The sequence below is a fragment of the Lepidochelys kempii genome, chromosome 3 (assembly GCF_965140285.1).
Source record: "Lepidochelys kempii isolate rLepKem1 chromosome 3, rLepKem1.hap1, whole genome shotgun sequence".
Classification (NCBI taxonomy): Eukaryota; Metazoa; Chordata; order Testudines; family Cheloniidae; genus Lepidochelys; species Lepidochelys kempii.
In genome coordinates, this window is record NC_136382.1 from 92,426,379 (window position 1) to 92,440,789 (window position 14,411).

General features: G+C 40.3%; 1 protein-coding gene across 9 annotated transcripts in view; it reads right to left on the bottom strand.

Moving 5' to 3' along the window:
- Positions 1 to 14,411, bottom strand: part of FAM184A (family with sequence similarity 184 member A) — a 167,950-nt gene that overhangs the window by 64,637 nt on the left and 88,902 nt on the right. For all 9 annotated transcript variants that reach the window (XR_013635563.1, XM_078852182.1, XM_078852183.1 and 6 more), the window contains exons 6-7: positions 9,150 to 9,272; positions 1,464 to 1,625 (exon numbers count right to left, since the gene is read on the bottom strand). Coding sequence is in view for 8 of the 9 variants with exons in the window: in XM_078852182.1 (XP_078708308.1) it covers positions 1,464 to 1,625; positions 9,150 to 9,272 (285 nt within the window). In the remaining variant the exon portion in view is untranslated. The remainder of the gene's footprint in view (positions 1 to 1,463; positions 1,626 to 9,149; positions 9,273 to 14,411) is intronic.

Consider the following 14,411-nt stretch of genomic DNA (forward strand, 5'->3'; position numbering starts at 1 on the left):
GGACATTTTTTGCAGTATTCGCCCTGCTCTAATGAATACATTCTAAAACTTGCTGAGACAATTGCTAGTATTAACCATTTCTTAAATGTGAACATTTAAATTTCGGATGCTTATTCTTTCTGAATGAACAGTGGTTATCTGAATGTTACAGGTTGGGACAAAAAAAGATGCTAGGCTTAAACTAGCAATCTTTTACATTGGACCTTGGCAAAGACTATTATTCTGCCAGATAGGGGATGGGATTATTCACGTTTAAGCATTTACCTAAAAGATTTACTATGTAAAGGATATTTTCCATAGCAACCACGTATGACATCACAAATAGAGAATTATGATTTCAGATAGGGAAAAAACAACAAAAACAAATAAATACTGAAAATGCTGTTTTCCTTTTCAAGAACCGTAAATGGAAAGAAAATATGACAGTACACAATAAGCAAATTGGTCTCTAAATAGCCTACATTTCTGTAAGGCCTCAGTAGGTTTTAAAAGGAAATTAACTGAGGGGACAAAGAGTATTTTCACATACATAAGCACATACATAATTTAAGATGCAAATCCTACAGCAAATTTAGTTCACAAAACAACAAAAAATAAATTATATGTTTATATAGCAGACTAAGTCAGAGGTTCACCAAACAGTACTACTGTTTTTTGTTGAATTTAGTTTCAAGAGAAGAATATCCTTAACACCTTTTTTCACTTTACAGAAATTGTGAACCTCTGTGCATTTGCTTTCTGAAGCTTTCTTACTCAGTCTTTTAGGGATATCTTCCACTTTTAAAAAGAAAATTTTAAAAAAGGACATGTCAATTAAATGTTTGTTATTTCATGGTTTGAGCGCACATGAAATGAAAACCAACAAGAGTAAAACACAAAATTCTAGCTCTAATAAAGCTACTCGGAGTTGTTTACAGTACAATTTCAATTAGCTAGAGAAAGATGTATTTGTCGCAACACTCAGTTAATAATAGAAATGACCTCTTGAAATATTCATATCTAATTTTTATGTTCTAAGCCTTGAAATGAAAAAAAAAAAAAAAGGAAATCAGCATTTTTTTTTTAATAGGGCTATATGAAGCCACTTCTTTAATATTCCCATTAAAACAGTGGTTCTCAAAGCCAGTCCGCCGCTTTGTTTACCTGCCGTGTCCGCAGGTTCGGCCGATTGCAGCTCCCACTGGCAGCAGTTTGCCGCTTCAGGCCAATGGGGGCTGTGGGAAGGACGGCCACCATGTCCATTGGCCTGGAGTGGCGAACCGTGGGCAGTGGGAGCCACGATCGGCCGAACCTGCGGACGTGGCAGATAAACAAACTGGTCCGGCATGCCAGGGGCTTTCCCTGAACAAGCGGCGGACCAGCTTTGAGAACCACTGCATTAAACCAGGTCTTGATGTTTAAAAAACAGTCAGTAAACACTGTAATTGTGTTTTAAATCATTTGCTTTCCCATCATGTGGTTACCTCAATATTATACAATGATTCTGTGGTTTCTCTCAGCCTTGCTTTGGATAACTCTAGTTCTTTTTGGAGTATTTCCTGGGTTTCTTGAAGATTGGAGATGTGTCCTTCTGCAGCACCAAGGCCCTGTTCACTTTTTCTTACTTGGTCTTGTAGACGACACACCTACAATATAAAGAGATACAATATTTTCATAATCATTACTAGTGGGAACTAAACAAAATCAGCCTCATATCTTTCACTCTAAGGATACGTCTACACAGGGATAAAAGACCCACCGTATGGCAAAAGCTGGCCCAGGTCAGCTGACTCAGGCTGGCAGGGCTCAGGCTGCAGGGCTAAAAAAATCGCCGTGCAGACATTTGGGTTCAGGCTAGAGATCAGGATCCGGGATCCTCCTCCCTTGCAGGGTCTTGGAGCTTGGGCTTCAGCATGGGCCTGAGCACCTACACAGTGATTTTTAACCGTGGAGTCAGAGCCCCACAAGCCAGGGCCAGGCACGGGTTTTTGATCCCTGTGTATACAAAGAGTTTTGCTTTAGTGAATACTATTCTCTTCCTTGTAAATCAATTTTTGTCCATGCAACCTATTTTCTCTTTAATACGACTACTTTCATGTCCTTGACAGGCAGAATTCCTCCTATATATTTAAATTTACAGTATTTGTAAGATTAACAACTGAACACCTTTAAAGGAAAAGGTATCCAAACCTGCACTTTGAAACATTTTGTGAAAAATTTTACAGAATACAAATAGGAGGGGCTCGTGTTAGACTGTTTTGGGGGGTAGACTGCCAGGGTGGCACCCAGGCAAGCAGTAAAAGCAGAAGAAGTAGCGGTGCTCTGAAATGGGGTGTGGAATTTAGGGACTGAGCTAGGGATACATAGTGAAGAATTGAGATAAGAACACGTGAAAAATAGGTTGGACTTTGGTACTGCCCGGGCCACTTTGCACCTGCAATCAGGTCCTGCCTGTCCCCAACTCTCATTTTGACCAAATGTGGTCTTGTTCTCAGCTGCTAGCTCAGTCCTTCCTTCTCCTCCCGCGTTTCGCTGTTGCTCGACTCCCAGTCCTCCTTCTCACTATGAAAGCATAGCAGGTGCTGTTCTACTCCTCTTGAGCCTGGTCTCCCTTTTTGTCAGCATGGTGTCATAGTTCAGTGCTGTTGTATTAACGAATTTAAGGCAAAAAAAGACTGAATGGAAAGCATGACACCAAGGGGACCCCTGGGACCTGGCAGCTTTAGACAGCAGAGTGAGAGTACAACACGGGGCATGTTGGCCCCAGGGGTAGGTGCTACAAGGAGGGTGGGGGGAAAGGATTAGCAGGTGAAGTACTCAGGAGAGCCCCCGCAGAAGCAGCAACAATCATGACCGAGTGCAGCAGGGAACAGGTGAAATGCCAAGGGGACTTTCATCCCCTGTCAAAAGACTAGCAACAAGACAGAGGGAAAGGGTGAAACTTGGTTCTTGCCCCAGAGTCTGAGCAGAAGCTGAGTGGAAGGTTGGGGAACAGGAGAATCACCAAGAGGAACTTACACTACAGCAAAAGGAGCAGCCAAAGGAATAAAAGTGATGAGAGTAAGTGAATTGTTCAGAAAAGCCCCTGACCAAGCAACAGACACCGGGAATTCCACCCCCTTCATTGACCTATTTTAACCATTTTAACTATTTAAACCATGTTTGCTGCAAACACAGACCCAGGTCTGAACCACGTCCCACAAAAGCTGCAGACTTAACAGAAAACAGCTCAGAAAGTGCTCCTGTCTCTAGCTCCCAGATACCCAGTTCCCAATGGGATCCAACCCTCAAATAAATACGTTTTACTCGACGCTTATACAGGTAAACTCAAATTGTTTGCCCTCTATAACACTGATAGAGAGATATGCACAGCTGTTTGCTCCTCCAGGTATTAATTACTTGCTCTGGGTTAATTAATAAGTAACAAGTGATTTTATTAAATATAAAAAGTAGGATTTAAGTGGTTCCAAGTAATAACTGACAGAACGAAGTAAATTACCAAGCAAAATAAAACAAAAAAACACAAGTCTAAGCCTAATACATTAAGAAACCCTCAGAGATGTTCCAATAAGCTTCTTTCACAGACTAGACTTCTTTCTAGTCTGGGCCCAATCCTTCTCCCTGATACAGTCCCTGTTCCAGCTCAGATGGTAGCTAGGGGATTTCTCATGACTGGAATCCCCTTTGATCTGTTCCACCCCCTTATATACCTTTGGCACAAGGCGGGAATCTTTTGTCTCTTTGGGTCCCCACCCCTCCTTCTAAATGGAAAAACACCAGGTTTAAGATGGATTCCAGTTCCAGATGACATGGTCACATTTCCTGTGAGACCCCAAGCCTTCATTCTTCCTGGCCTAACTCACAAGAAGACTTGCAAGTAAACAGAGCCATCTACAGTCAATTGTCCTAATTGATGGGAGCCATCAAGATTCTAAACCACCACTAATGGTCCACACTTTGTATAACTACAATAGGACCTCAGAGTTATATTTTATATTCCTAGTTTCCTAGATACAAGAATGATACATTCATACAAATAGGATGAAGACTCAGTAGATAAGCTTTGTAATGATACCTTGCAAGAGACCTTTTGCATGAAGCATATTCCAGTTACATTATATTCACACTCATTAGCATATTTTCATAAAATCATATAGAGTGCAACGTCAAAAATGTAAAACTGAAGCCCTGAACATCCGTGGTCCTTGCAAGAGGCATAGCATTAACCTTGGTATCCTAGAGAAATTTCAGTCTGAATAATTAAGCTTTGTTTACTGTAGTTTCAGCACTGCCCTCTGGTTGCAATTCAAGCAACAAAGCACAAACTCAGGAACTATATTAGCACCATGGAAAAAGTTTAGTGCTGTTGCTCAAGTCCAGTCAATATTTATAGTTTGTGAAAATTCTCTTAGCCCTTTCAGAAAAAAGCAAACATTCAGGGATCCCTGATTAGGATGTCGCTGATGAGAAACTACTTTCTGTCCCTTATGTTCCCAACTATAGGTTTCTTCTAGAATCAACTCTCTAGGCACTGACAGGCAAAGACAGAGAGTCTATAGCAGCACTACTATCAAAGTTGGTGAACCAATTACACAAATGTATCATTACCCCTAGTTTACAGATGGAGAGACTGAGGCACAGAAAGTTGCACTGACTTGTTCAGTGTCACACAGCAAGTAACTTCACCTCTCTGTGCCTTAGTTTCTCCAAATATAAAATGGAAATAATGATACATATCCACCTTTGTACAACACTTTGAGATCTACAGTTGAAGAACACTAACTGTTCTCTCTCTTGGTGGGACGGGACTTTTTAAAAAGCCCAATATAACAGGAAAACTGCATTAGTCTCTCATCTGCCCTGGACCATCGGTTAAAAAAAAAATGTATCAGGCTTTTCCACTGGTACCTCCTTGTAGTAATATTCACTTTGCCTCAGATTCTGGGTAAGGAGTTGGTTATCTGCCCAGGTCCTTGAGGGCTACACAGGGCCTTGAGGCAGGAAGTAAAAAGTGTTTCCAAGGTGGCCAAGGATAAGCTCAAACTATAAGGCAAGGGTTTTTCTGCTTAACTGCTTTCTTTTCAATTACCTTCTTTATTTCAGTCATTAGAGATGCAGCTAAGAAAATTAAATTGAGAAAAAAGGAAGATGAATAAAAAACTGAAGAACGTAAGTGCTCTATACATATCTGACTCTTTGAGGCAGACAAAAAAAAGCAGAAAGAGAAAGACAAGTGCTGAGATGAGTAAAGAGCAGAAACAGGAGGTACCAGAAGGCCTTATTTTCGTCGGTAAAGCTGCTTGTCTGTCAAAAGCTATGGAGAAATGTCTTCAGTTAATACTGATGGAGCTCAAGCTAAAGAAATAAAACATTAAAACAAAAATGGCACATATAATATACTTTATTATATAAGAGGCAGAACCAAAAGAGCTGTTTCTCTTCTCTCATTCTCTCTCTCCTTTTCTAACATATATTACTTTTTATACACAGTAGCTTATTTTTAATTGTCAATAACTTGGTCTCTTTATAAATATTATGAAATAAAAGATACACAGAGGATCAGTTGTGACTAGCAGCAAAAAATGGCAAAGATCATGTTAGAAAACAGCAAGCAATTTCTGAAAACTTCCAAAAACAAGTATATTTCTTCTTTTATTTCTGTCCTATTTTAACAAATTATCTAATCGATAGATGCAAGATATTTCTGATTTTGTGTAGAGCACTAGTGTTTCAGCCTCACATAGCCTGTGACAATGGGCCCTCTGATTTGGTGATACATGTGAATCTCAAACTTGAATTAAAAAAAAAGTTTCCATTTTCATTGCAAAGATATCTTTGAAACATTAAACCAATATGAACTGAATTAAGCCAATAGCTAATGCTGAAGGAACAATCATCTGGGCTCCACTTCTGTAACAGGAAAGTACAGGACAGAACTTAAAGATGCCCGCTTTCTACTACCATCTCTCTCTCTCTCTCTCTCACACACACACACACACACACACACACACACACACACACACACACACACACACACACACACACACACACACACACACACACACACACACAGAGTAAAAAGAGTCAGTTAAGTTCAGGGTGTATTTCAAAGAAATGTTCCATAACCTTATCCAAAATCCATAGTTCTGCCCTGGGTATAATGGTGTTACCGTGGAGGAAATAAATTGTTTATATTTTGCAGAGAGATGAATGGCACACTACTATTTTGCAGGGCTGCTCAAAAACAGTAAGACCAACTCTGTTTTCTTAACTGTTTCCCACGAAACATTAAATACAAAAAATTTAAAGTATAATGATACATTTGCTTCCGATATATTGCATACCTGGTTTTTAAAGTTTCAGTTTGAAACAACTTTTTACTACTTTCTCAGAAACCCCTGACAATACTTGTTTATAATTGAAATGGTGACACAAAAGTTAATTATTTGGCACTTCTACAATACTAAATACAGAAGTAGTCACATGTTGGTCTCTTTTTTCCCCCCCAGTAGGTCCTAAGTTATTCAAAGCTACCAAAAGATAATTGCTTATCAATGAATTGTGTGTTACAAATGATGGTGTTTTGAAATTATGGAACTCTCTTATAATAAGCTCTTTCAAGATACTGTATTACTTGATTCTATACCAATTTCATAATCTGGTAGGCCGGCTGTTCCTGCTGTAAATGTATATGTTGCTGCTTACCACCTTCACATTTCAACACTTCTTTAACATATCAACAAGTTTTCACACTCTGTAGCACACAGATATATGATGAAACTGTAACACTTCAATAACCTGGGACTGCATGTGATCTCTATGTTTGCAGTGTTGTTGTAGCCATATGGGTCCTAGAACAACGGAGCGACAAGGTAGGTGAGGTAATATCTTTTATTGGATCCACTTCAGTTGGTGAAAGAGACAAGCTTATGATTTTACACAGAGCTCTTCTTGTACAGAGCCCAGACCTGAAGAAGATCTCTCTGTAAGCTTGAAAACTTGTCTTTTTCACCAACAGAAATTGGTCCAAAAGAAGATATTACTTCACCCACATTGCCTGTCTTTATGAACATCCTAGGGTCACGAGTGAGTTATCATCTTTGGCCATGACTAACAGACAGATGGCATTATGAAGAGAAAGGGTAATAAATATATACCTCCTTTTATGTAAAGAGCCAAAATATTATTTAAAAAATGTAAACATATGAACAGGAATGTTAGAGACACAATAAAAGGATGGAACTGGCATTTCACAAGAAAGATTCTTCTGCATCAGTGAATATTCAGTGTTGTACTAATTACAGAAAATAAATGCAGTATTCTACCTCTTACAAACCCTTTCCCAGTTTTGCCTATGAAAGTCTAGAAGTAAATTATTGTTGTAAGCAGAGCACCAGTGTCTTGTACTTACTAAGTTAAGACAAAAAAGGAAAACCTAGAATAAACTACACTAGCTACTCTAGTGGATTGGATTTATGTTTTCTGAATAAAGAATGACAATCGGTTTTGAAATGTGAATTATATTCCCTGTTCGGTAGCACCTGGATAATGAAGGTGAAGTCTCACTAAATAAAAATTTCAGCTCTTTCCACTCTACTTAGTTGCCACCTGGATAGGAACACATTAGCAAAAAATGTAAGAATTAAATTTAATATAGAAGGTTTTAGCTTATGTTACTAGAGACAATCATTAAAACAGAAATAAGAAAAACAAATTGGAATGATAGCATGAAAGTGCCGCTGTAGGAGGACAAAAGGGAGATAAGGAGGCTTTCTACTGAAGTGGCAAAATAAACAAATACCACAAGTGATCATGTTAGCAACTTGAAAATAATTTTTACACTGAGATAAAATTAAAGCAGCCAGGTCAGTGGCATTCTGGTACTCCTTCAAACTGGCAAGAGAGAGATCGAGCTTCCATTCCCAATCTCAAAAGGCTTGAACTACTGGCAAAGATACTCATTCCCATAACTATTCAGTAGTGCCAGAGCCGAGGAGTGTCCGGCAATGATAAGCATTGTTCAGTAGTGACATTTATGACTGATTAAACAGCAACATTGATGAACTTTGAAGATGGGAGGTTCAAAAGGGGCTGAAGATGTACCAGATGTAGGGAGAAAGATATAGCTAAATATACATGTTTAATATACAAATTTATAATTCTGCATCCTGTACTGTCATCCAAAAGTAATCAGTTCTGTTTTTAAAAAACAAACAGTGAATTTAGTGTTTTTTGATGTTGCACACGGTTAGAATTAGAGAGGCATCTTCTCTGGTCCACAGAATCGATACAACATGAGAAATAACGGTGCAAATTCCTAATTCAGCAAAGCCCTGGTGCACATATGTTAAGTCCATCCCTATTCAGCAAAGGACATAAATCCCATTGAACAGTGAGGTCAATGGGACTTAAGAATGTACTTAAGTATTTTGCTGACACAGGGCAAAAAATTCCATATACTGATGGAACAATAGAATATGTCTGACCTGAAAGAACCATCTCTGGGAGTTTCTCTGCCAAGACTTGGTTGGATGTAAACTGTAAGGCAGACACTTACTCACTAAGAAATTGACGGAAACCACCAATTTGTCACATTTTAAATACAAACTAAAACTATCATTAGGTAGTCTGGAATACATGACTATATATTGTATCATAATGGATAATTTTATTATTGGAAATAAGAGTTGAATTCTTCCTTCCCAGGAAACTTTAAAAAGCATCTGCATGCTGTGAAATTAGCCACACTTTACAGCAAACAAATTATAAAAAAATTGGGTTACCAAAAAGATTGGCCTTTTCTCTTTAATTACCTCTTGAAGTATTTTGTGCATGGAAATTTAGTAAGTACTTGATTTGCACATGAGCAGAGTAGAGATAAATGGAGCTGTTTACATGATCGTTTTGTACCTTAGTTTCCTTTCCTTTTGCTACACTAATTTGTAAGAAAATATATTGTAAAAGAAAAAAAAATCATACTTTGACAGTGGTCAAGTGAATTATATTTTGGGAATACTCATGTTAAAACAGACAATGAGGTAAAAAAGGCCCAACAGCATGGGCTCAGTCCAATATCTAATTCACAAAATCAGTTGAATAAGCTATCATTACTGATTAAATGTGGGCTAATGCATATGACAGTGAGCTAATTTGACTAAGAAAATTCTTGCCTCCTGATTGGCTGAAGTCAGCTTTGTAGTCAGTTCTTCCCTCATATTTTCCAGCTGCTGTCTAAGCTGATTCTTATCCCCTTCCAGATGTAGTTTCTCCTTTTCAAATTGCTGCTCCAACTCCTTAAAAAACCAGAAGAACAAAACAGAAAAATTACATCCATTCTTAGTAGTCATTACATGTCAAAGGTGTACCGTATTAAAAAGAAAACCAGAGTTTGTTTTCCTCCAGAAATACGACAGCTTTTAACTCCTAGAAAGAACTCTCTTATCTCAAAGAGAATTATAATCAGGGTAAGTTTTGCCTGTTATTCTGGAGATCATGGCTTTTTTGTGTACTTTCTAGTCCACATCCCTTGTTGATAAGATAAAAAGAATAGTATGTAAAACTTCCTTTTATAATACCATCATTACTTTGCAGTAAATTTAGCATTCAAAAATGTAGACTCTCAGTCTCCCATATACGTGGGCTCCACCAACTCAGGGACCTTAAGTTGCGTCAAACATGAGTTTTAAATTTGATAACATAGTATTTAATTTCTATATAAAATGCAGAAGAGGAAGCAGTAAAACCTTAAAGTCTATGCTGAGGGGTCAGACAGGCAGCTGAGCTGCAGTTGGGGAAAGTAAATAATTTTTATGTCATTATAAAACCAAAAAAACCCAGCAAACATACCCACATATCTAAAATGATATTCATGTAATGAAAATGTATGTATTTGACGGTCTACCTTTCACCCCTCCCCCTGATACTTAGCTTACATTTTTAGATTACAATTTTTGAGGGGCAAGGACTGCATCTATATCCAGGTTTATACAGCACTTAGCCTAAGAAGGCCCTGATTTTAATAAGAAGCCCCAGCTTGAACAACACCATAAATATTAGAAAATGAAATATTAATAAATAATAAATTGCATGTGTGCCTTTCTGCATCTGTCAATCTGTGACTTACATCACTGTTTCATAAACCTATGCCATATATGTTTGTGCCAGAATTGTTACTCTTTAAAAAAAACTAGTTATTTTTAAGACTAGCTTTTTATTAATATTTTGGACACGAATGTGACAAAATGGAACATTATTCCAGCATATAATAATGCAATGTTACAAAATTATTTTAACATACAAAAATGTAACAGCAGCAAAATGGGCTTTTAATAAACTTCAAGTCACAAACATGCTGAAAGCCTTCAAAGTAAAAAAAACCAAAAACCAAAAACCCAAAACAAAAACAAAACATTCTGAAGGATTAAAGAGTCCTAGCTGAAATCTCAGTGCAACATATTTTAAATCTACTCGGTCCAAAAATTACATTACAATAACATTAAAGTTGCAAAGTCAAGTCACTCACAAGTTAGAAATAACAGAATTAAGTTGGCCCCCTTGTGAATATGTATTATAAACCTTTAAATTACATAATCACATACTATTTTCTCCACAGGATCTCTGCCTCATTTAGTGCATAGGTAGGGTCCTACCAAATTTGCGGCTATGAAAAACACATCACGGAGCATGAAATCTGGTCTCTTCCGTGAAATCTGTTTGTGTGTGTGTACTTTTACCCTGCACTATACAGATTTCACAGGGGAGACCAACGTTTCCTCAAACTGGGGGCTGACCCAAAAGGGAGTTGTGGGGGGAAGGGTCAGAAGGTTACTGTTGGCGGGGGGTCACAGTATTGCCACCCTTACTTCTGCAGTGTCTTCAGCACTGGCTGGCCAGAGAGTGTTAGCTGCTGGTAGTGGCGCTGTCTTCAGGGCTGAGCTCCCAGCTCGCAGGCATTGCTCTCCACCAGTCAAGCTCTGAAGGCAGTGCTGCTGCCAGCAGCAGTGCAGAAGTAAGGGTGGCAAAACCATGACACTCCCCCGTACAATAACCTTGTGACACCCCACCCCCCCTTCAACCTCCTTTTGGGTCAGGAAATCTATACTTACTGTAACATTTCAGATTTAAATATCTGAAATAATGAAATTTACTATTTTAAAAATTCTATGACCATGAAATTGACCAAAATGGGCTGTGAATTTGGTAGGGCCTTATGTATATGATAGATGGTGGACACTGAATAAGCAGCTATTCAATATTTTGTTTATCCTTATTGTTCAATGAGTAGCCCCAGGTTTTATTTAGTCACACTATTCAAACCCTGCTCTGAAGTTTTGAACTATTAATTTCCTTATGGTCTTTTCTATAGTGCTCATCATTATAGTATCTCAGAGGTTCACAAAAATTAATTTATATATTTTCACAGCACCCCAGTGAGGCGATGGGGAGACATTAGTCTCATTTTATAGATGGGGAACTAAGACACAGTAACATTAAAGTCAGAAGTGTCCACGAATTTTGCATGCCCAATTTGAGATGTCCTCTCCAAGTCCCAATCTTTCCTCCCATCTGGGCTCTCAATCCCAGTCTCTGTCCCCTCCTCGCCTCCCAGACTCTTTTCCCAGCTAGTTTCAGTCCCCATCTCCCAATTCCCCCAGCTCCTTGTCCCAAGCCTACTCCATCATTCTAGCTCAGTTCTTGTCCCCTGTGCAGCTAATTCAGATTTTTTTGTTCCAAACTGCTGGGGGGGAAGGGAGGAGGAGGGGAAGTGGTATTGAGAGCACCGGAGAGACTGTCTTTCCACTCTCCGTTCTGATGCCCAGCATCACATTGGTCATAGAAGCTAGCAGCAGCCATTGCAAAGAGTCCAGCATCCCTGAGATGGAGCATGCTCAGTGCAGACAGTATCCAAAGAATTTAGATGCAAAATCCTAGCCAGCCTCTACTGAACATGTGCCAATTGTGATTTTTCAAAGGCTTATATATATGATAACTTGTCTAAATTTGACATCTTTTCACTGGAATAACAAAAGGCACATCCCTGATACTAGGGCAACATCTCTGACAATTTTCCAGACCTTCTTCCCAAGCACAAAGACGCTAGAGCTTTTCAAGAAAACAGTTAACTTTTTTTCATATGGGCAACAATACATTTTTCCCAATCTGATTCTCAGAATTGGTTTCTTTTTTTTGCTGATACTTACAAAAAATAAAATAAAATTCAGCCTGAGGTAGACACCCAGCATGGAAAACTTCACTTTTAATGACTGAAGTTTGGCAATGTTATTAGCAACTGAAAATGGTGCCAAGAGATATTAAATACAGGTGCTACCAGCTCTGCCTATAACATACTAAAAGATACAATTTACAATAAAAAAAATAAACCTTTCAATACATATTTCACCCCTCACCCTACTGTCACTCCTTTTCCCTCCTCCTCTTGTCTTTTACTTCCTTTCACTATCTTCCTACTTTCTTTACAAAAGTATGCTCAGGGTCTTCCTTCCTCTATCCTTGCCACAGCAGAGTATATCTTTGCAAAGCTGACAGCAAAGACTTCCTGTCTCATGTTAGACTTGAGACAGGCAGTATTTACTAGGCAGTAGTTCAGTCTCTATGCTGACTCAGTCCCTATCCTCTGCAAAGGTTCCCTAATAAGTCAGCCCACAATGAGGGTGGACATTTGTGACACGGACACAGGACCAATAACTCATATTCCAAAGTTGTTTGTAGCATTGTTGTAGCCAAATTGGTCTCATGAGAGAGACAAAGTAAGTGGGGAATGGACCAACTTCTGTTGATGGAAAGTACAAGCTTTTGAGCTTCAAAGAGTTCTTCTTCAGGTGTGGGTAAGGTAATCAGAGCGTCTAAGCTAAATATAAAGTTGGGTCAGACTGGTAAGCATAAGTAGTTTACACATGCTATAGGAGAGCACTTAAAATGAAGTGGGCAATTAAGGGTTTGCAGGTAATAGAGTGTTACAAATTGTTGTAATGAGCCATAAAACCAGTGTCTCTGTTGAGCCAACGCCCCAACGGTAACTGTGTGGGTGAAACCAGGCAATCATCATGCTCTCAAATGAATTCACACAGAAAACAATAAAAGACAAAAACACCATATCATCCATGGGTGTACACCAGGGGTTGGCAACTGACGGCACGCGAGCCGATTTTTAATGGCATGCTGCTGCCTGCTGGGTCCCAGCCACAGGCCCCGCTCAGCCCGCTGCCAAACCCAGGCCGGGACCCTAGCAGGCAGCAGCGTGCCATTAAAAATTCTGCCTGCCCCGGCCTGCTCTTTTCCACCCCTGCCCCCCCCAGGGGGGGCAGGGGTGAAGAAGCTTGGTCCTGCTGGCTGCTGCTGCAGGGCAGGCAAGCTCCCCCCTCCCCCGCCTCTTCCCCCTGCGTGCTGCGTTCCTGCCCCGCCTCCTCCCCCTGCCGCTGATCAGCTGATGGCCCTGGCACGGGACGGGGAGAAGCGGAGCCGCAGCGCACTCACTGCTCCGGGGAGGAGGCGGAGAAAAAGTGGGGACGGGGCCTTGGGGACGGGGGGTGGAATTGGGGCATATCCCCTCCAGCCCCCTGCCGTGAGCCGCTCTGGGCAGAGGGCTGGGAGCACCCCCACGACCCCAGCCCACACCCCCAGCCCTCTGCCCTGACTCCTACACCCCCCCCCAACCCCAGCCCTGACTCCAGCACCCCCCACACATGCCCCCAGCCCCCTGCCCTGACTCCTGCACCCCCCACATTCCCACCCCCACCCTGAGCACCAAACGGGAGCTCCTGCACCCCCACCTCCCCACACATTCCCACCTGCACCAAATGGGAGCTGCCCAGGTAAGCACTCCACACGCAAACCTCCTGCCCCAACCCTGAGCCCTCCCTCCCTCATTCTAGCTCCTGGCCAGACCCTACACCCTAATCCCCAGTCTGCTCCTTCACCCCCAGCTCTGTACTCAGTGCTCTCCCACCCTCAGCTCAGCATTTTAATTTAATTTTAAATGAAGCTTCTTAAACATTTTGAAATCTTGTTTACTTTACATACGACAATAGTTTAGTTACATAGACTTATAGAGAGAGACCGTCTAAAAAACGTTAAAATGTATTACTGGCATGCAAAACCTTAAATTAGAGGGAATAAATGAAGATTCAGCACACCACTTCTGAAAGGTTGCCGACCCGTGGTGTACACTTTTCACAAAGCAATCACTCCATAGCTGACCTCTCCTTCCTCATCCTCAAAGGAAACCTGCTCAACACCTTCAAAAGGCAAGCCTAGGAACTTAAATTCATAACTCTGCTAGACACTGAAAAGCATGGACTCAGAGAGACTATTTTTATGACTCATTACAACAATTTTTAACCCCTAGTTGCCCACTTCATTTTAAATGGTCTCCTACAGCATGTGTCAACTCCTTATGCTTAACAATCTGTCCC